The sequence below is a fragment of the Penicillium solitum genome (genome assembly GCF_028829755.1).
Source record: "Penicillium solitum strain IBT 25940 chromosome Unknown utg000008l_segment0_segment0, whole genome shotgun sequence".
Lineage (NCBI taxonomy): Eukaryota > Fungi > Ascomycota > Eurotiomycetes > Eurotiales > Aspergillaceae > Penicillium > Penicillium solitum.
The window spans coordinates 3,445,776-3,466,764 of NW_027072127.1; the positions used below are offsets into that span (position 1 = coordinate 3,445,776).

At 49.3% G+C, this 20,989-nt stretch overlaps 6 protein-coding genes across 6 annotated transcripts; 2 read left to right on the plus strand and 4 right to left on the minus strand.

Annotated features, from left to right (window-relative positions):
- Window positions 1-908: 908 nt before the first annotated feature.
- Window positions 909-2,135, plus strand: N7455_010608 (uncharacterized protein; the record flags this gene model as incomplete). Its single annotated transcript, XM_040954895.2, has 2 exons — window positions 909-1,148; window positions 1,203-2,135. 2 exons carry the CDS (start codon window positions 909-911, stop codon window positions 2,133-2,135), a joined length of 1,173 nt encoding a protein of 390 aa, XP_040814588.1.
- A 1,853-nt stretch (window positions 2,136-3,988) lies between these two features.
- Window positions 3,989-7,527, plus strand: N7455_010609 (GTPase-activating protein; the record flags this gene model as incomplete). Its single annotated transcript, XM_040954992.2, has 3 exons — window positions 3,989-4,793; window positions 4,853-5,204; window positions 5,253-7,527. 3 exons carry the CDS (start codon window positions 3,989-3,991, stop codon window positions 7,525-7,527), a joined length of 3,432 nt encoding a protein of 1,143 aa, XP_040814670.2.
- Window positions 7,528-8,324: 797 nt separating this feature from the next.
- On the minus strand, window positions 8,325-13,713 carry N7455_010610 (putative Rho guanyl nucleotide exchange factor; the record flags this gene model as incomplete). The annotated part of the gene is made up of 2 exons (XM_040954981.2): window positions 8,325-9,065; window positions 9,124-13,713. The coding sequence occupies 2 exons, from the start codon at window positions 13,711-13,713 to the stop codon at window positions 8,325-8,327; spliced, it is 5,331 nt and encodes a 1,776-aa protein (XP_040814666.2).
- A 153-nt stretch (window positions 13,714-13,866) lies between these two features.
- On the minus strand, window positions 13,867-14,735 carry N7455_010611 (uncharacterized protein; the record flags this gene model as incomplete). Its single annotated transcript, XM_065606488.1, has 2 exons — window positions 13,867-14,196; window positions 14,589-14,735. 2 exons carry the CDS (start codon window positions 14,733-14,735, stop codon window positions 13,867-13,869), a joined length of 477 nt encoding a protein of 158 aa, XP_065460451.1.
- A 61-nt stretch (window positions 14,736-14,796) lies between these two features.
- N7455_010612 (fungal specific transcription factor domain-containing protein) lies at window positions 14,797-17,340 on the minus strand. Its single transcript, XM_065606489.1, has 8 exons — window positions 17,256-17,340; window positions 17,028-17,128; window positions 16,924-16,974; window positions 16,492-16,871; window positions 16,120-16,442; window positions 15,651-16,061; window positions 15,368-15,600; window positions 14,797-15,306 (listed from the first exon to the last, which is right to left on the minus strand). The coding sequence occupies exons 1-8, from the start codon at window positions 17,277-17,279 to the stop codon at window positions 14,847-14,849; spliced, it is 1,983 nt and encodes a 660-aa protein (XP_065460452.1). The 5' UTR covers window positions 17,280-17,340; the 3' UTR covers window positions 14,797-14,846.
- Window positions 17,341-18,157: 817 nt separating this feature from the next.
- Window positions 18,158-20,668, minus strand: N7455_010613 (uncharacterized protein; the record flags this gene model as incomplete). The annotated part of the gene is made up of 9 exons (XM_040954872.2): window positions 18,158-18,292; window positions 18,348-18,716; window positions 18,771-18,956; window positions 19,018-19,055; window positions 19,108-19,989; window positions 20,041-20,168; window positions 20,220-20,368; window positions 20,426-20,505; window positions 20,563-20,668. 9 exons carry the CDS (start codon window positions 20,666-20,668, stop codon window positions 18,158-18,160), a joined length of 2,073 nt encoding a protein of 690 aa, XP_040814559.2.
- Between the last annotated feature and the right edge of the window lie 321 nt (window positions 20,669-20,989).

The following is a 20,989-nucleotide window of genomic DNA, read 5'->3' on the forward strand; positions in this document are numbered from 1 at the left end:
AGCAGGAAACATTATATGATCTCCTGGGAGTTGGCAACATAGCATAAAGTCCAATGCCACCTACATGGTCAGTGTGCTGAGCACACCAGTTCGCCAACGACAAGCCAGCCCCTAGGAGCTGGGGACATCAAATGATCTCCTAGGGGCTGACATCATGGCATGAACAGCAGCCAGCTCCTGGGATTTGGGAACATCATTTGATCTCCCAGGAGCTGGTAGCATTATACAACCTTCCCAAAGCTGGAAAACATGATACTGCAGTACACGCCACAGTGTGGCACAAAAGCAAATTGGTGGCCCCTGCACGTTCACCAGGCCGACTATGCGCATTTCGCGCTCAGCGAAACTCCACAGCAGCATCAAAATTGTGTTTCGCGACCTTGAAACATATACCGCAGTACCGTGTATTATTCGCCACTCTCGGGGGACATCATACCAACTCCTAGCAGCTAGAAGCGATGGATGTATCAAACCAGATTACTGCGATACATGGCCATCAGCATGATTTCGGACGCATCCCCAATAGGCATGGGACTGCAGTCCTTGCCATCTTGATTTTTACAAAAATATCATGGGAACGATACACCACGATATGCAACTCGGCGTTAAGAGGGTCTTTTTCGTGGAGCCTACGAATCTGAACGCGAATTTCCAAAGTCCGAAAGATGCCGCCTACACAGTCAGCAGGCTGACTGACCACTATCCACCAATGACGGCACGAGCCACGCAGGAGCTGGCGTCACCCACTCCACTTCCCGCTGAAAGAAGATCACTTATCTCCATACCCCCTCGACATATTGTTCACCACGTTATTGAGTACCCTCCTCTCATCGACTTTAAGGAGAGAAGCATCGCCTTGCTTCTGACTTGCATTTTTTTTGCGTCAATCTTGATTTCCTTCCATCACCATGTTTGTGCGCTCCGTCTTGCTGGGTGGCGCCGCCGCTCTTAGCGCCAGCGCGATGCTGGTCGTCCCCGAGATGGAACCTAAAGTCGATATTATTGAAGATGGATTTGTGAACATCCACCCGATGCTTTTGGAGGATGTTCATCATGCGATTGTTGACCTCCCCTGCTCTGAATGTCCTCTGCGTGAAACCAACGACGAAGGTGTTGTTAGCTGGACGGAGGGCAAACCATCATCTCTGGTAAGGATGACAGAATCTATTTATTCATTGGAACTGGCTAACAAACCCGCATAGACCCTTGATTTCTCGATTGAAGACAACCTCCTGCTGGCCAACGGCCGCCAAATATTCCCACCGGCCCCGCCCATTCCAATTCTTGCAGTGCAACAAAATGAAGAGGGAGAGGACTCCGCCCCCATGCCTGTTGGATATGCGCTTGAGATCATGCCGATGGCCGCACCATCTGATGAGCCGGGATACGAACTCCTGGATATTCGATTCACTGTTCTCGACCTGGAAAGCCACCCAGTCCCTGTCGATACCGTTGCAATCACCGTTCTACAGGATCCCAACGGCGAGCTTTTCATCGTTCGGACCGATATCGAGAACACTGCCCCTGCCTCCGACCGTCTGTCTTGGAAGGAGTGCCACGGCAAGGCCAAATGCCTGCAGGAACTTCTGGTCTCTCGCATTCGGGGCCTCTTGGCTGGCGCCAAGGCTCGTGTGATGGGCATGGCCAAAGCCGGCCGCAAGAGCTGCCATGGCAAACACAAGGGCAAAGCAATGGGCCATCACGAAGAAGGCCATGACGGTATGCCTTTCCCTCCCCCACCTCCTTTTGAGGGAGAGGACTCTGGCCGTGAAAAGTTTGGCCCTGGTGGTCACCATGGCCACGCCCACGGCTCTGCTCGTCCCCACCATCACCACCCACACCACGGCGCTTTCGCCCGCACTTTCTCCCGCATTGTGCACTTTATTGTTGTCCCCGCTATCCTGGGTGTCCTGGCTGGATTGACTGCTAGCGCTATTGGCATGTTGGTCGGCCAGGCTGTGGTTTTCCTCTGGCAACGCTACCGCGGAACCACTCCTTCAGAGCACAAGGCCGCCTGGGAGGATGGTGAGGCCTGTGAAAAGCAGGGCCTCATGACCATCCCTCGTTCCTCCGAGGAGATCCTCCCTGAATACACTGAGCCTACTGAGGTCCGAGAATCACTCGATAAGAACTAAGAGAAAAAAAGAAAAAAGAAAAAGAAAAAAGAAAGAAAAAGAAAAAGAAAACATGTTGATGTTGTCTTCTCAGCTGGGCTTTCCTTCCTACATTCAACGAAAATACAAAAACACAAATACAAAGGCATTCCTTCAAGTTGTCTTTTGACCAGTCCTTCGACTCATCTTTCGACCAAGGGCCATCACCAGCCACCTGGACTGGCCGTTCAATCCATTTCCCTGAACAAGACAGATTCCTTGGAAAAACAAGACCAAGACCAAGATCACAAACAAGACGAACAGAAACAAGACCAATATTACGAACAAGACCAAGCACAGCATCAAACACAAAAAGCGAGAATACAACGAGCACAACAAGAACAAAATATCTTCACTATCCTTTATCCACAGCCGTTGCCGACCGGACTCTCCTTTCCACTCATTTGCCAGACCAACGGGCCAGAAAACGCTGAGCCCTCTGACGCTTAAGGGTCATCGACGAGAACAAAGACAAACTCCACAAGTTCCACTATGGCTCACCCCTGGCCAGAACCTGTCAGACTGGACTTTCCACTTTTTCCACAGCCAAAATTCACATTCATGCAATGCTACAGCATGAGGCACTCGACAAGAACAAAGCCCAAAAAAAGAAAGAAAGAAAAAAAGACAAACCGTTCCGCTGTCTTTTGCCCTATGACCATCACTAGCCAAACTGGGCTCTCTCTTTCCTCCACGGTCAATGCTTCTTACAGGCCCCTCTGACACTTCACAATCACGAGACAAGAACAAACGCAAGTTCCGCTGTATCGCTGTATTCTGATTAAGGACCAATACCACCTGCGCAGTCTGCACTGTGCTGAGTCAATGTTCTATGCTTGTTCGCTCGGGCTGGGCTATCCCACGCCCAATTTTCAATGGCCAATGATTCCCTTTAGCTTGGTCTTGTTCGAATCTGTTATGTTTCAATTTGTCCTTTCGCTCTTGGTTTTGCGTACCTCTTCTTCTATTACTAAATCTTGACTTGTTCCAGTCTGTTCTTACTCTTATTTCACCTACATCCTGTTCTATTCTCAATTTTTATTTTGTCTCAATGTTTTATTTTGCTCTCATATCCAGCTTGGACAGTGTTTTCAATTCCAATTTTCGTCTGACGATAAGATGTTCGTCTCCTACCATCTCAGGCTTGCGCGGTGTTTCTTGTGCAGTGTTTATATCCATGTCAATCAAGCCTCATAAATTGAAATATCTCTAGTTCTTAGCCTTTTCTCTGTAGTATAGGATCGTAGTCCGCTATACTGGTATTCTATTATGGCTACGACGCTAATAGAGGGGCATGTAAAAAGACTACCAAAAAAGACATCATAAGGCTCCAAAATCGGCCTACTTTTCTTGTTATATATAATACAGATGTAAATACTATAGATATATTGGGATTTCCGTTACAGATGTCTTTCCTCCTTGTAGCTATCGGCCTACATATGTACAGTAAAGATTGCACGATACCCAAGGCTAGAATAGCGAAGAAAAAAACCCCCCTACAGAGGACTATTCCATATATAACTTTTGAATGCTGTGATGCCAAGCTATGGATAAGGCTGAGGACAGTCACGTGAAACCGGCATCATCACGCCCCCTCTTATCAATCCGACAACAACAACCCGACGCAATCCTCTTGTTCTGCAGGCCTAGTCCTCGGCCAAGGATGATTTAGCTTGTACGATGACCTTGAAGCTTCAATTTAAACTACGCACGGGCTTTTTTTCCTACTCCTAGCCCGGATTTTGCTGCACTCAAAGTCCCTAACTGTAGCTTGATCCCGACATCATCGGTTATCGGCTTCAGGACATCCTCACAAATTCCCACATCCATCCAACATGATACCGTGGTCATCCTTCGTTCAGAAGGCCCAGAGCCTGATCGACCCTGCCAACTTCAACATTCCCGCCCTATCCTCGCCCGATCATAATCCCTCCAAGGCGTCGCTGTTCCGGCAACAATTCCGCCTCCCTGATTCCCAGAACCCGCTTCAAGAGATCACCGCTGATCTCGTTCTACCACTACCAAATTCCTCGGCAAATCAAGGAGATGGCTCCCGCAGGCTTGACCGGGCGGGAAATACATACACCGGACGTCTACATCTGAGTGAACGTTTCATCTGCTTTTCAACCCAGCCGACGAGCTTCATTCCCTCTGCCACTGCCAGTGCCTCAACTACTTGGACTGGCCAGACACACGGCACTGGGCCATCCGGAAATGGATTCATTCTCCCGCTATCCTGCATACGACGGGTCGAACGCCTTCATAGCGCCAACCATGTTTTCTCCCTGGCGCTCACAACATGGAATGGTTTGCTCAATAAGCAACAAGAACCCAACTTCGCCCCTCAACGCCTCATATTGCAGCTTGTCGGTAGCAGACAGGCCTGCGAGCGATTCTGTGACACACTGAAAAAAGGCCTGCGGGAGGGAATGAAGGAGGTTGACAGCTTGCGGACCGTCGTCTCGGATTGTTATTCGGAATATTTGCTCTCAGGCGCAAAGGGAAAGGGACAAGATGGAAATGAGGCTGACACTCGTCAACCCCCGGATGCGGGACTGGGACTGATTTTCCGCTACCCTGGTGATGCACGCAAGCTGCGTGATCGCAGCAAGATGAGACTGTGGGGCGAATATTTCCGAGGTAAAAAGACATCTATCTTTTTTGATTGAATATTCCGAGATCTGACCGATATCCACTAGAAAATGGTCGCAATGCGACGTTGATTCGTCAACCAACCTTCCACAAGCTAATCAGAGTTGGGTTGCCAAATCGGTTACGCGGAGAAATATGGGAGCTTACATCTGGTTCTCTGTTCCTTCGTCTACACTCTCCGAAGCTGTACCAACAGACATTGGCCAAATTTGAGGGACAAGAATCCCTTGCTATCGATGAGATTGAGAAAGATTTGAATCGCAGTTTACCAGAGTATCCTGGATTCCAGAGCGAAGAAGGCATTGGACGTTTGCGACGAGTTCTCACTGCCTACAGTTGGATTGACCCGGAGATTGGGTATTGCCAAGCCATGAACATTGTGGTTGCCGCATTATTGATGTATGTTTAGAATATCAAGGTGCCAAGGGTGTCTGCTAACTTGACTAGATATACGTCGGAGGCCCAGGCCTTTTTCCTTCTCTCTGTGCTATGTGGACGTCTCTTGCCCGGTTACTATTCAACAACAATGTACGGCACACTACTCGATCAGAAGGTGTTTGAGTCTCTGGTTGAGAAAACAATGCCAGTTCTCTGGGATCACCTCACCAAATCAGATGTACAACTTTCCGTGGTATCGTTGCCGTGGTTTCTCTCCCTCTACATTAACTCCATGCCGCTCGTCTTTGCTTTCCGTGTCTTGGATGTGTTTTTCTTAGAAGGGCCAAAAGTCCTCTTCCAGGTCGGTCTTGCCATTCTCCGAGTTAACGGCGAGGAGCTTCTCGAAACACAAGATGACGGTTCGTTTATCTCTGTCTTGAAATCATATTTCTCACGATTGGATGAATCTGCCCACCCGAGATCAGAGAATCCCAAGCTGCGGGCCATCACTAGATTCCAAGAATTGATGGTGGTTGCTTTCAAGGAATTTTCTGGCATCACTCACAGCACCATCACTGAGACACGCGAAAAGCACAAGGGTGCTGTGCTAGAGAACATCGAGACTTTTGCGAAGCGTACTTCTATCCGCAACCTTGGACCCGAAAGCAAACGCCTGAGCGTTGATGACCTTGGAACGATATACGACCGCTTTTATGAAACGTTGTACCAGTGGGAACAGCACCAGAGAGTTATCGAGGAAGAGACAAGGCGACAGGAAAGGAAGAAATCCCAACGCCTTTCTATGCTTGCTCCTCCTGCGGACACCCAAGTTGGCCGTGTTGGTCTTGGGCCTAGCCCTACGCATATGGATTACGATGCTTTCCGAGAATTTTTAGCCGCCACATCCAAATGGGCGGTCGCTGACTCCCCTGGACCATCAAGGAAAGAATCCTCATCCGGGAAATCGGCATTGTGGGCGAACCGCAGGCAGCCAGCAGACCATGAGTTCATGCAACGCCTCTACCGCAAGTGGGCCACAGACCCCGAGGAGGGATTGAATCTTCAAAATGTGGTAAACGGTCTCGCCCGCCTGAAGGGATCCCCTGACATCATGAATAACATCAACTATTTCTTCGACCTGTATGACGACAGTGGAAATGGCCAGGTTGACCGCGAGGGGATCCTCAAAATCTCCGAGGCGCTGTTGTTCCTCTCCCGGCGTGGGTTCGAGGGCACAATCACGGCCACTCCATCTGTGGAAAATCTGAATTCGTCGGGAGACCGCGATCATGCTGAGAACTCGCTCACCACGGACGAGAAATTCCTTGGTAGTGTCAGCGCATTCATCCGCCGCTGTTTCGAATACGCCGACCCCAGCCATCCAGAGAACCAAAAAGCGGACAAGCAAGATGCGACGGCAGAGGCAACTGAGAAGCTAGACTCATTTGCCATTGGCGACGACGACGACGACGAAGAAGAAGACCTGATTGATATTGATGATGATGCCAAGTCCACCAACTCTCGAGCACCAGACGTAACCCCCCAGTCAGCCAAGTCTACCACCGCCGAATCAGACAATAACGCCCATAACCGCTCAGCATCTGAGTCTGCCAACCCCGCTCTCGACCCTAATAATCCCCTACATATCACACTCCCCACTTTCCGAATGGTTGTCCTGGCCGACGAACTTCTAGAGCAGTTCTTCGAATCCTACTTCCCTCAATCCTTCCACCTCTCCGACCACCCTCACCCCGCAGCTCTAGCTGCATCATCCTCAATGTCATCCAACCTCACAACCTTCTCCAACCTCGGCAGCATCCGTCCCTCAGGACTCGCCGCCGGCTCTGCACCCGTCGCCGGCGCCTCGGGAGGCATCGTACCACCAGGAAAGGGCCTCCGCGGCGTCCTCGACAACATCGTTTCAGACGGAATCCGCATGGCCGCCGAAGTCAAAAAGCGAATGGACGAGGCCCAGCGCGATCTCGAGCGTAATGCTCTCGGCCGCGAGGAAGAAGAAGACGACGAAGATGATGACGACTATCCCCGTCGTGAGCACGCTGCCGCTGCCATCCCCGGCGGTATCCCCAGCTGGGGCGCTGGCGCGTATGGCGCTGATCCGGAGCGTCGTAGCGTTGTACGTGACACTGACCGTGATCTCCTTGAAGGAGCCGAGGTGCTTGATGGCGGAAAGGAAGAGAAATCTTCTCTCTTGGACGGAAAGGATGATGCGAATCACGCTCCTCGCAAGGTTTCCGACTCTGCGGCTTCTTCTGCTAAGGGCCGTGGCTCCCCCACTGTCCGTGATGGCGAGGTTATTAGCAAGCTCGTCGACTTTGAGTCATGATATCCTTGCATACTGTCTTATGTCATATACGGTTTGGCCGCCATCTCATCTGTTTTTCTCATTGTACTACAACCCTTGGTTTGGATGTTTCAATTCATTTTCCGATTGCGTGGTTCCCCTGGGGTGGAATCTGGACTTTTAGATCCCTTTAGAAAGAACGCTACACCTGGAGCATTTCTTGTTTATTGGATATATGGATTCGATGTAGCACTCTTCGTACATGTACCGAGGTTACCGGGTATTTGCGATTCACGTAAATATGCGTAAATATGTCAAGATCAAAAAATAGATTCAGACTTATATGTTTCCACCAACTAAATCAAAAATTCGTAAGGGCAAAGTAGCCCTGAAACAAAAGTGTTCTGAATTCAGGGAATCGTCAAGTCATGAGATGTAATGACGTTTTCTATGTACAGCATTATCATCAAGTAGGCTGGAACAACCCCAGGGGGTGGAAGCGATCAATCACCACCAAACCATCGAAGTAGAAGTATAGTGACGTTGTGTGACGACGACGCAAGAGAAGAAGAAAAAGGGTATAAAACAAGCGTAGGCATGGAGAAACGGGGCACCGTCGATAGACAAAAGGTGTAACCACGGCGGAGAATAAAAGGCCCAAAGGTAGAAAGGGGGTGAAAAGGGGGGGGGGTGAGGTGAATGAAAGGTGGACGAAAAGGCGAAGAGAAAAGGGTAAGTTGCGGGTAGCAGATGCAAGCTCCAAGAGAAGTAGTATGATCCCCAAGATGGAAACAAAATGTGCACCAGAGCGACGCAAAAACAGTCAACTGGGTGTTGGTTTAGTCCTTTTGCCCCTCATTCTCGAGAAGTTCCAAGACAATCTGGCTCCGCTCATATTCTGGGTGTTGCATGCAGATTTTGACCGTGTTGCCCATGCTCGGGGAGCCTGAGGAGCCATTAGTCGCATCAGAGAAGCCGCTACCAAGACCCGAGCCACCGGTGTTGGCCTGTGCATTTCCATTGAGCGAGCCAGGGACCTTGCTGCCGTCGTCGATACAGACGACATTGTGGCCCGGAATAACCTGGCGTAAGCGGCCGTTCATTGCGTTGCGGACTTCGACGAAGTCGTCGTTGAAGAGAATTAGGAACTTGCCATAGAGACAGGCTGTGTGTGCGCTGCCCACGAACTCCATGACTACACTGCGAGAGACGTCGCCGTGCTTGTTAACGTACACAGCGCACTGCTGGTAAGCTACTAGGAACTCGCTCTCGCTGAGACGGAACATGCCTAGTGGCTTCAGCCCGCTGATGCGATTGGAAATGCTGTTTAGGGTATCGTGTGCATCTTGCGTATCGTTGGAGCTGAAGTCTGGGACAGACCATGAGAGTTTCTTGTCGAGGGTGAGGACTTCGATGCCCTTTTGAGTTGAGATGGCGAGTGAGGAATGGAACATGTTAATCCGGTAGGTCTCGGCAGGGATATAGAACTCATCATAATCACGGAAGAACTCCGTTTGCGAGCGACGTGAGAACAGGCGGCTCTTATTTGTGGATGATTTCTGCAGGACGGGCTCGAGAACCTAGATTTTGTATGTGAGTTTGCTGTTGTTGTATCGAGCTCGCTACGACTGTACATACCTTGAATGTAGATGATAACCCCTCACGCTTTTTGTACAGAACCAAGTACCGGTCCTTTAGACGACCAGCAGCAAAGAATCCCACTTCACGGTTTCCAGACAGCTTCTGCGGGGCTCGTCGAGCAGAATCTTGAGATGACTGGGAAGCCTTCCCATTGGCGGGACAGACCACGTCCAGGTGATATGCAATCAAAGACCGATCTGCAATCAACAACAGCAGATTGAAATCCTCAAAAACTGCAACTTGTGTGACCCGCGTGATGGGAATAGCCCTGTACCAACCCCGTGGGTTATTAAGCTCAGACATGTACAGTCCATAATCCGTGCCAATTGCACACATAATGCGCCCAGGTGGCTGTTGGAAAACCGTGGCACAGTTGACTGCAGTTTTGCATACCGCTGGAGGACGAGTCTTTGAGCTTTCATATTGCTTCTCGACTTCTTTTATCGCACGATGGAGAGGGGTGCCCTTGATGGTGACACTTGTAGAGCCGGGTGTATGATCAGAGTATGCGAACGCAGTGTCCGCAAGCACACGGAGTCGGAATGGCTCGGCGTTCTGCGAGAAGAGAGCAGCAGCATGCTTTGTCTTGGCTTCGATGATCTTTCGGCACCATTCCAGGCGGCTTTGTGCCGAGAAAGCGTATAGAGTATATGTTCCAGTTTTGCCTAGATGCTTGATTTTGAAAGGGTACAGGATCTTGTCGTCCCTTGAGGTGTCAACGGCCCCGTTTGATGCCCCAGACCCTGTATGTGCAAGAGGGCTGCCAGCACCCGCCTGGGAGGGCGTGACAGTCGAAACTCCCCTGACGGATGATTTGACCACAGGGTCATCGTCGGTGCTTTCCAGGCCCAATAGGTCCATTGGGATGGGCAGTTTTGAGATATCGTATCGCTCGTACTTCACTGCCCGGTCGCGCATTGTGAATATCTTGGCGAGAACAAGATAATGGTCGAACAAGATGGCGTGTGTATCGACAAGGAATCTTGTGCGGGTTCCAGGACGTTGCAGCTCGCCTCGATGGATGATCTGTCGACCCAAGTGTTCGAGATTGAGTTCAACTTCCTTCTTCATGTCGGGTCGCAACTGCAGCTTGGATGCCAACTCCATCAAGTCGGCCTTCTTGTTCATCTCTCCCACTTTGTTGTCACATTCCAGCGCCACGACCTTGATCTCTTCAATGGCCTGTGCCAGATTGGTCTTTTCTTCAGAATCCTTGACCATGTTCTTGTGTACAGTCGCCAGCAGAAGAGTGTACCGTTGGATTCTGGTAATCGGAGCTTTGAGGAAAGTATCCCAGCTAAGGCGACTGGACAGTTTGTGCTCCCGCGCTTGGTTCAGGAACTGCTTGAAGTGCGGGTTGCGCTCAGCCTCCTTGCGCACAAGATAGTTTGCCGTTGGGAAGGTTGCAGCATAGTCGATGTAGACATTCTTAGCTTTGCGAATCCATTCCCGGAAGATGTCACTGAATCCCGAGATGAAAGGCCCTTGTTCTTTTTGACGATATTTAAGCTGTGCCAACAGGAAATCCTCGTTGACTCTCTTCACAGCATCGACCTTACCAAACACATCAGCCAAAAATTTGGGCAATCGCTTCGCCGGAATGATCGGAGGATCCATCTTAGCCAATTGATCACGATAAAGTTCTCGTAGGACATCCAGTTGCGTGATGTAGGAGTCTTCCGTGGTGACAATTTCGTGCAAATTGTTCTGTCGATCGACCTCTTTCCTTGGATGAGCTTCCCAGACCTCCTTGGGCACCTTGTAGAAAGTAACCCAGTCCTCGACTTTCTTCTGCGGTGCCATCATCTGTGCCTTGAGGTTGACCTTCTTCAATGTCCGCATACAGTGATGCGAGTAACATCGAGCGAAACTATCAGTATCCTCAATGTGCATCTCATGTAGGTGGAGCCTGGGAGAGTAACATCCAGTGCCAGTGATCTGGAACAGGATACCCGAAAGAGTGCCTGAGCCAAACTTGACCCATTCTTCTTCTTTGACCAATGCACCTTCTTCCAGCATACCGCTGACAACACGAGCAGCCAGTGTTTCAGCATCGGCGATGTTCATGGTGGGGACTTTGTGTGTGAACAACGCGACCATGGCATCAGCAATTGCTTGCTCCCTGAGATCTGTTTCATCTTCACTCAGGTCCTTGATCCAGGACAAGAGAGAACTCAAAGCCCACGGCTCACTACACTTCTTGAATTGTTCCGATGACAGCTTTGCGGGATGGAACTTCTTGCGCCGGCCAGCGGGGATGCTTGGCAGATCCAGCGTCATAGCCGCCGCTGCAGCCGCCGCTGGGTCGATATGAGGCAGGTCCTTTTGCTGAAGCTGCAAGAGAAGTTCTTGCTGCTGCTGCCTGTATCTGAGCCGATCCGCATCGGTCTTCGATCTGATGGGTGCATCAGTACGAGGTCCAATAGGAGTCGACAAAGATGACGACCGCGGAACTTGGGACGCGCTCAGCAAAGCATCGCCATAAGAATCCGCGGAGGTCGGCAGGGAGGGGTTGTTATACTGTGAATAACTATCCAAGTCATCCTGCTGCTCCGAGTGGCGGTTATAGGTGCCCGCCGGCATCAAATGTGACACAAGATCAACATTACCCGCAGGCTCAACGGGTGCTGGTGGCAATGGACGCATTCCAGGGTGGAAGAACAGATCTTCATGTGCGGATCGGTGGGGGCTCTCGTCATCGGATTGATCTCCAGAATGGGTCTGATATGGTGTTTCTCCTTCATCGCCATAGTCAAAGCTCATCCGTCGGGAATAGGCATCGGGTGCCGATAATCCCCCTGTGCCACTGGCATCTACCCTAGCATCGGCCGGGATATGATGGAGACGCCTGGCGTAATCATATGCAATAGGCGGGTGCTCGTATTCATTGTAATACTCACCACGGTCATCGGGGGATACAGAGCTTCTGAATGAACCAGATGTGCCTGGAAATCTGTTGGTCGCGGCAGGGTCCGAGTGATCTTCCGAATTGTATAATAGCTCCTCACCATAAGGCAGATTTGCTTGGTATCCTCCTTCGTACTGTGCTAGGTCATGAACGGAAGCATTATCACCATTGGTATCAGAGTGGGGTGAATGCCCTCTTGGTGATGCGTTGGATCCATGCGAGCTGAGGACTGAGGCATTGGTCTCGCGTCGCATCCGCCCTTTCTCACGCTCCTCGCGCGCTATGTCTTCTTGCATCATAATCAAACCAGCTGTAGCTTCGGGGTCGCTTTCGTCAATGTACGCATCGTAGTTAACGGTATGCCCCGTGCCTGTCTCTATGTTACCGTTGGTATGGGTGTGTTCCTCATCAGGCGAGAAGTGCATGCGTGAAGCAGAGCTAGCATGGGATGCCCTAGAACTGTGACGCCGGGCAAAGTTGTGAGAGTCCAACACTGCCGCCTCATCCTCCCTGAGCACATCTTCGTATGCCATGGGGGCTTCCGCTGGCCAGCCATTTGCCCCGGCTTCATCGACTGGGGGTCCAGGAAGAGGTCGGGATTGGGGGTGTCGAGTCAAAGTGTCAGTTCGCCTCGGTGGTTGCTGAGGCAAGTCTAACTGCACAGGGGGCGTCGGCAGGGTTCGCCCTGGCCCGGAATGAGATACACTTGGCTGCCTGCCGTATAGACCATTTCCATGGGTCTGATGAACTGGAGGCGCCGGGGGCTGCTCTTCGAAAGAACCGCTTGGGATCGCTGGGGTGTACTGGGGAGACGGTAGGTCATACGCAGTCCCTTGTGAGTTGTTGTAGTAAGGACGTGATGTAGGCGGAGGCATATGCATTATTCCCGGGGAGCTTGACGGCACATAAGACGGCGATGGGTTCGGTGACGTTGGTTGGTACGAACGTCCTCCATACGGATGATCAGCGCCCCGCGGCGGCGGAAGCGGTGGTTGTTGGGAGAAGCCGTACGATTGTGGGGTCGGCGGCGTCTGTCCGTAGTGCGAAGCTGTGCTCTGTCTTCTGGGTAAAACCGGAGAGCTCAGCCCCGAAACAGCGGCAGACTGGTAGGCTGCAGGATTATATGGTTGATGGCCCGAGGCTGGAGCGGCGTAAGCATTACTGGCGCCAGTGTACGTCTGGGGGTTATAAGCGAGGACCGGTTGCGACTGGGTGTGTGGAAGGCCATATTGCTGCGGGTTGTAGGCTGGCTGGGACGAGGGTGCTCCGGAGTATTGGTATTGATACGACATGGTGGAGGTTTGCGAAGAGGCGCGACTCGGAGACATGCGCGACATGGCGTCCGAGGAAGTCCGCGAATATCTCGAGTCTCTGTCGTCTTCGAAGGCTCCCTGCACAGCGTTGTAGCCCCCCTGTCCCGCGCTGTTACCATAACCACCACTCTGTGCTGAATACTGTCTGTTTTCTTCGGTCGCTCTCATATTCTGGGCCTGTGTAGGGTTGAAGAATCCAGAATCATCCCCAGCATTGTAACTCGGCATCCGTCGAGGCAGGTGTTGGTCCGGTGTGGTGTTTTGGGATGAATAGGTGTCATAGTGGCTGGTGGGCGGTTGGACAGAGGCTTGAGGGTTTGTAGGTTGGCCATAGTATGCCTGTTGACCGTTCGGATATTGCGACATGGTTTCGGAGGGGTGAGCGCCGGGCGTGATGTCGACTCGACCCAGCTCGACTTGACGCGCCTAGGATTGCGCGCGAGATTGCTTAGCAGGGCCGTGGAGTCTAGTCTCGGACACTCCGGTGAATGGCAAAACGAGTGACTAGTTCAGAGCAAATCAAACTGATTTGAGTGAGGGGAACGACCACGCGGGCCGGTAACACGCTGGCGAAGGGCTGGCTCTGGGCATCCCCAATGAAACCGTAGAGCGCGATATACTAGGCTTGGTAATGTGGAAACCAAGTCTAGCAGATATGCAAAACCAGGAGTTGTTTTGGGAGGGAAATATGTGGGAGGTGTGTTGGGATTCCATCAGCTGCGCCCACGCTAGTCGAGGTACCGTCTCCACCGCCAACGGGGGTTCACCACCTCGTGCACTATGCCTATTGTACTCGGCACAAGAGGCTGAATGATATTTAATATGGGCGTCCACGTTGTCTGCAAGTAACTGCCTTTATAATATATGAAGTATGGAGTGTACTAGGTACAACATATATATATATCTTTACATTGAGCTTGTTACTAATTAATAATTGGTGCCCAGCCCTGGGGGTGCCCAGACGTGCTTATTCCCCTAGCTCAGGTAGGGGTCCAGGGTCATTCATATCATACATATATGTACATACATAGAAATGCCTCCGATTTTTTATTTATTTATAATAAGGTCAAACCTCCTATCTCCATGCTATTAGGAAAAGTAGTGAGCCCCAATCGGTAATAGGGGTCCATACATGTAAACAGTAATAATCATGGCCCCCAAATATTTCGCGTATTCGTTTCGAGGCAAGGCTGAGAGGCTGAGTGAACCGTATTTGGCCCCACTGCTTACATTGAATCCACAACCACATGTGCAGTGGACTTGGGCAACAGTATATTTTCGCCTAAAATGACTCCAGACTCTATAGATTGGAGGGCATCAAGAATGGGCCCAGAAAGAGTGATAGTTGATAGTTGATGGTTGATTATATGGCTATAGAACGCACACATTTGCGTAGGAACAAGTGGTTGACAGTCATCAAAGTAAAAGGAAAAGAAAAATCAAAGGATTGGAGAAATGAGCCATTTCATTGAAACAGACGTGTCCAAATACAAGCATCCTCAATAATAAAGAGAATCAGACTCAAACCACTCCAGTGAGAGTTCGCTATTAAACAATTGCCACATTAACGCATCATCGGGTGCATAGCTTCCATCACTGGGTGTTTGCAATTGCTGAGGGTATGTTCCAGCAACGGGATCTATATAAGGAGATCTAGCCTTCAAGAGCTGCGCATTCTCATGAGTAGCCGGATGGTCGTGCCAGGTCCCAGTCATTGAAGGGTACAAGGTATGGACTTTGGCCTGCGGGCCCATACGCTGCTTGGCTTGGATCAATGGTACGCAGAGATTCTGCAGGTAGTCCAGAAGTTTCAGCAATTTTGAGATATATGGACTTGCGGCGAACTGAGACAGGCTTTGCGTGATGTCTTGCATTAGATTGTAGTCATCCATGTCTACTTCCCCAATGATGTTGCAGAAGAGAACGAAGAATGGACTCAAGGGGTATAGAAGAACAGTCCTGAGGAAAATGCAGAGATATTAGTGGGAGTACTGGTGATGCTTGAAGTAGGCTAACTAACCATGTTAGGAACGTGGGATAAGGATCCACGAACCCCGGGTTATCCGCGAGGTTCTTCTGAAGGTGATGTAGTGCCCTGAGAGATTTTCGAGAATATGATACACATTCTTTGTGTGTCAAAGGAGAAAATGTACATTTTAACCGTGATCGAAGAATATCAACCAGGATCGCGTAATAACAAAATTCACATGGAATCCAATCTGTGGCGATACAGTTTGGTGTCGATGCTCGACTCTAGGGGAGTAGGTTAGCTTGAAGACAAGCAAGAATCTAGTCAAACTCACAGATTGTATTTTTGAATATATGGCCTCCATTCGTTCTTGGAGCCTTGAATGATTGGCGATGATTTGGCGAGTGTTATCTGCCATTCCGCAATTCAGCAGCTCTCCTTGCACCTGAGCTAAATCCAACAAAATTCGTATTAATGGGATATGGGGCAGAGATTGCTCGACAGTAATTAGATTCGTGGGAGAGATGCGAGGCTCGGGCAGCGACAGTGGTCGATAAAGAAGGGTGCTCAGAGTTCGGTCAAGGTAGAAGCACCAGCATACAGCGCTATGGATCTCTTCATCGAGGCTTGAATTCCCAACCGGATTGCGAATTTCATGATAGCCTAGAGCGGTAATCAGACGAGCGGCGTATGAGTTGAGAATCCAAGATTGGCTCATGTTGCCAAGATACTGCATGAAAAATGCCTGTTCGATTGGTTGTTAATAAAAAGACTTGTTTGTCGAAGAACGAATGACGACTTACAGCAGATATCAACGCCTGGACGAACGGAAGAGTTGGAGCATTCACGAAATTGAGACTCCCGAGAGCGCGGAAAGTATACGTTTCATATAATTTCTTGGACTTCAGGAATTGTGCGTTGATGCGGGGATCCTTATATGCTCTCGGTTTTTGGTAAAGATGGAAGATGGCCTTCACATAAACGCATATGCAATACTGATAGAATAACTGCCCATGCTCATGATCATCATCACTCAGAATGGTGGAAGCCATCTTCTCCAGTGTTTTATCCGAGATATGGTCCGGCCATTGTACGGAACTGGAATGTGGGGTGGTAGCTGTTGGCTCTGTATTATTATTGGCGCAGGCATTAGAAATTAAGAGAGTTTTTCATACCTGGAAGAAGCATGTAAAGTAGCTCTGGTGATGGGGCAATAAATGGACCAACATGTTGAAGGTCTTCCTGTGGCACTTCCAACGGCGAAGATTTATCGGTGATTGATGTTCTCCTCTGCCCCGTAACATCTACAAATTGTAGGGCAGACCTGAGGATTGCCTTGCGTTCACGGTCCATGTGCTCATTTCCATCAAGCTCTCCTTGTATAACGACTCTCGCCTTCTCTGCATGGTGTGTAGCCGATCCAATGGCACACTCGTCCCTAGCAAGTTGCGATGCACCTTCTATGTGCGACACAGGATCCAGTCTCCTTTTTTTCGAGGTTGTACCTGCATCATGGTAATGTGCAACTTTTGGTGAAATGACGTTTTCAATGCCCCTGATCGATCAATCAATAAGAGTACAGAAGTAAAGAAGAATTGCAATCATACTCTGAAACTGTTCTTTCCAAGGTTAACAATTTTTCTCCGAGAGCCGATATTCTATTGTTGGATTCGGTAAGCATGTACCAAGATGGAGTCATATGAAAACATACACCGAGGATGATTGTCGGCGAGGTCGTTTAGCTCTTGTACGACTGCACTCGACGCCTGCATCCCTACAATTCGCACAATGTAGCTGCTTATCACAGCGGACCTATTGAAAGACATCAGCCCATGGGCAGTAACTAGACTCAATGAACTCCTTTAACCTTTCTCGAGTGGCAAAGGTCACACTAATGTCATCAGTATACAAATGCCGAAAGCCATCTGGTGGCACTCACAGCTCGCAGCGCCTGGTCATTCATTTGGTGAATGAATTCGCGGTCAGTTCGCGTTATTTACTAGTGTCCATCACGATCTTTCGACATTTCAAACCCCAGATATGAGAAAAGAAAAAAAAAGAACGTAATGTAGATTGGGCCTTGCGGAGGCCGTGTGCGGAGGCCGCGTGCCGAGACCGCGGAGCCGCTTAGTTAAAGTCTTCAAAGTCGCTCTTTTCCCTTTTCGGTCGGATATCCGACCTAATCGGGAAAGTACATAGACCCTACCACTTAATTGGTTCAGGTGGGCAAGTTGACAACAATTATTTTTTATATTTAGGATTATTACCGATGAGTGACTATTATTATTATTAGGGTTGAGTTCCGAATTGATGCGTCGAATTGAGCGTGAAGCTGAAGATAGGTCCAATTCGGATTCAATTGGGTCTTTCGGAGGCCGAAAATACGGAGAAGATTCTTATGGCACGGCGATGGTACGGAGTACATATTCCCCAAACAAAAAGATTAAAGCAAAGGTAAAACTGTGTCTATCTTACACCAAAATTGAGGTTATCAATAAAATAAAGCATTGAAAACCGCAATAATATATATAATATTTGGTAGCACGGTAGTGGCCGTCGAGTGATCTCGCTGCGTAGATATAACTAATAGAAAGCACACAATAAAAAGTATAGGCAGTAGGGTATATAGCAAAAACAGCAAAACATGCCTGGACACATCATAAAAATAGCCACCACAAAAATAGAAAGGTTAGCCCGGCAATTAGTACCATCGTGGGTATAAATAAGGTGGTGGCAACTCAAGCCATAGAGATCAGCAATCGCAGTTAACAATATGGGGGAAAAAGGAGGCAGAACTGGGAAAACATGGTTGAAAATCGTGTCAGTCGGCAAAAAATGACATCATTTACCATCGTAGATTTGGTCAGGTGTGAGTGAGAACTGGCCTTTCTGGATCTCTCTCGCATCAACATGGTCGGGCTTGACGTATCTCGCAGTCAAAGCAAAGCGCAACTTGTTCTCGGGCACCACGGAATGCTATGTTGGTCAGTTTTGATGTTCAATGTTGGTAAAGTGGAGAACAACCACAGACCTCGTAGTACTTCTGAAGATTCTCTCCGTGCATGACAACCAGATCGCCATGATGAAGCTCCATCTTGATGGTAACTGGGGCCTCTTTTCCCTTGCGGCCCATTGATAGAGCACGACGAGAGTCATCGTACTCATCTTGCGAGATCTCACCGGCATCGAAATCCTCCTTCAGTGCCCGACGTTCGCCCTCAAACATGCAATCTTTCAGAACAGGATCATCTTGCAGAAGATTCCCAAGTTGCTTGGGCTCAGCCCTTCGAGTACAGCCATTGAAATACTTGTACTTCATACGGACGAACATGGTTGCTTTCGCTCCAAGGGACAGTGTGGCGATAGTGGGGCCCAGCGAGGACTCGCCATCATCGTGGAACTGAGAGAAGGTGGTTTAGCGTAGGCCATTGTCAATCTCACAAGTTTGACTTACTCCGATCTTCATTTCCTCGAAGTAGCCGAGTGTCAACAACTCATTTGGAGGCAGGTATTTATCCCCAGAAGAAATAACTGCCTTTTCAGTTGCCCATGACAAACGACCAAGAGCCTGAAGCATGTCGTTGGGGGCTTCATCAAAGCCCTTGGAATCGACAGACACGACATATTTGTAGGGCATACCCTATGTCATTTGGTCAGATGGGATGAAAACTAAAATTTCAAGGTGGTGTCTCTTCACTTACGTAGTTGACCGCGAAATGTGAGGTCAGTGTACCGGCAACTGTTCCAGTGTGAGAGGCTATATTTCTTGGGCTTGTATCTGCCTCACTTACCCAGACTTGATTGGAGCCGGAATCGTTTGAGACCAAGATCGCCACGTTGGAGATTAATGAAAAGATCATCTGGTCCATTCGCGCGGCCATTGATTGCTTTGTTGGACACAAAGTGGGTAATGGTGCCAACTCCGTCGAGCTTGTAAGTCAACTTCCGGTAAGGAAAGAAGGTATTGTCGTCAATCTCTGGGATGCTAAACTTCCGATCAAAAAGAATTGCTCTCTTGATTGGGGCCAGCTCGAAATGATCGAGGACGACCCGGAGCGAAACGGGATTCATGTTCATGAACTTTTGAAATGGGCAGCTGTTCGCACATTCGTCACTGATAGAGTCATCATCACATTTCCAGCCTTGCCAGAAAGTTCGTCGAATGCATTTGAAACACATAGGGCACACGATTCCCTTCCATGCGATACGAGATGTGCTAACGTCCGCAGCACTCTCATCTAACGTGGACAAAAGATCAGGAACTAGACTGTAGTGGGGCTGAATTGCTGGGTCCGGGCGACTCCGAGTTTTCAGGAAATCAGGACTGAAAGTGAGCTCAGCGGGAGGGGAAGCATTCTCGATCTTCCAGAAGTCGACGCAACCAGGGTCAAGGCACATCCAACCTTCCTCGTACAAGCGAGCACTTTCCGTGAAGCATCTCTCACACTTGAGGATCTTGGGCTTTGTTTCAAAGTCCCGTTCATCAAGGGGCACCGGAAGGAGAGAATCCTTGGCTGCCCACCAGCTCTTTTCTGAGAGATTTAGTTTCTCAAAGCGGACCTTGACTCCATGTTTCTGGCCAATCTTTTCAAACCAGACATTGGTAACACGAAACCAGTCCATGATGTTGTACCGATGCGGAAGCTCTCGGCTGAGAGTCTTGTTCTTGCTCCCTAAAACGGTGGTCAGTAGGTTTTCTTTTAATATAGCCTTTGATAAATTACCGATAACAAGCCCAACAGCAAGTTTTGAGTTTTGGCTAGCGATGATGCTTTGGACGAGTGCATTCTCCGGGTCTTGATTCTTTTCGAGGGTCAAGTTTCCCCCCGAGTCTTTAGTGCAGCATCCGCCGCTGATGAGGGTCAGTAGAGGCAAGCCGTTATTCTGGAGACACAATACTCACATTCTGGTAATGATGATTTCCTCGTCAATATAAGTGCGGGTACCACCATCAGCATCAATGAGGAAGCCATAGCAGAAACCTTCATGGTGATACATTGCACCTTGGGTGCAACGAAACCATGGAATCGCATCACAAAGTTGTTGGCGACCCTAGAAGCAACTTCAGTATAATGCCATATGAGTTACAAGCAGTTATTAGTGGCATACCTCTGACCAGGCCGGGGGTGTTCCATAAACCGGCTCAAGAGTTTGATCGTTGACAACTGCTTCCAGCTGATCTGAGGAAACTGCCTAGTATCAGCATGTTATATTCCATAGAAAAAGTAAAATAAAGTCAATGTCACCTTTGATTGATTGTTCTTTCTTTGTTTTGGCAATACGGCCTGTGCGCACTGGTCTTTCAGCCGCCTGGCGACGATTGACAGCAGGGCGTGGTGCCATATTCCACATTTTGTTGTGTAATCAAGCTAATTTGCGATGAATCAAGTAAGTGCCATATTCAGATATATCCTAGAAGAGACATAACTGCTAACAAAATCATATTTGGTGGTGATCGATAGTCAGACTCACAGTATAGAACGCCCAATGGCACCATACGAGGTGAATTTGGGTCTTAATTGTGCTCAATATAAATTTTTAGGCAGTACTCAGCTTCGAGAAATAATTAAATGGTGGAGAGGCATGAAAGACGTTGGATGATGGAATGAATTGCAAGATGGGAGGAGGATGAAGCTGGGTGAGGGCCCAAGATATATTTTGCCAGAGCGGCGT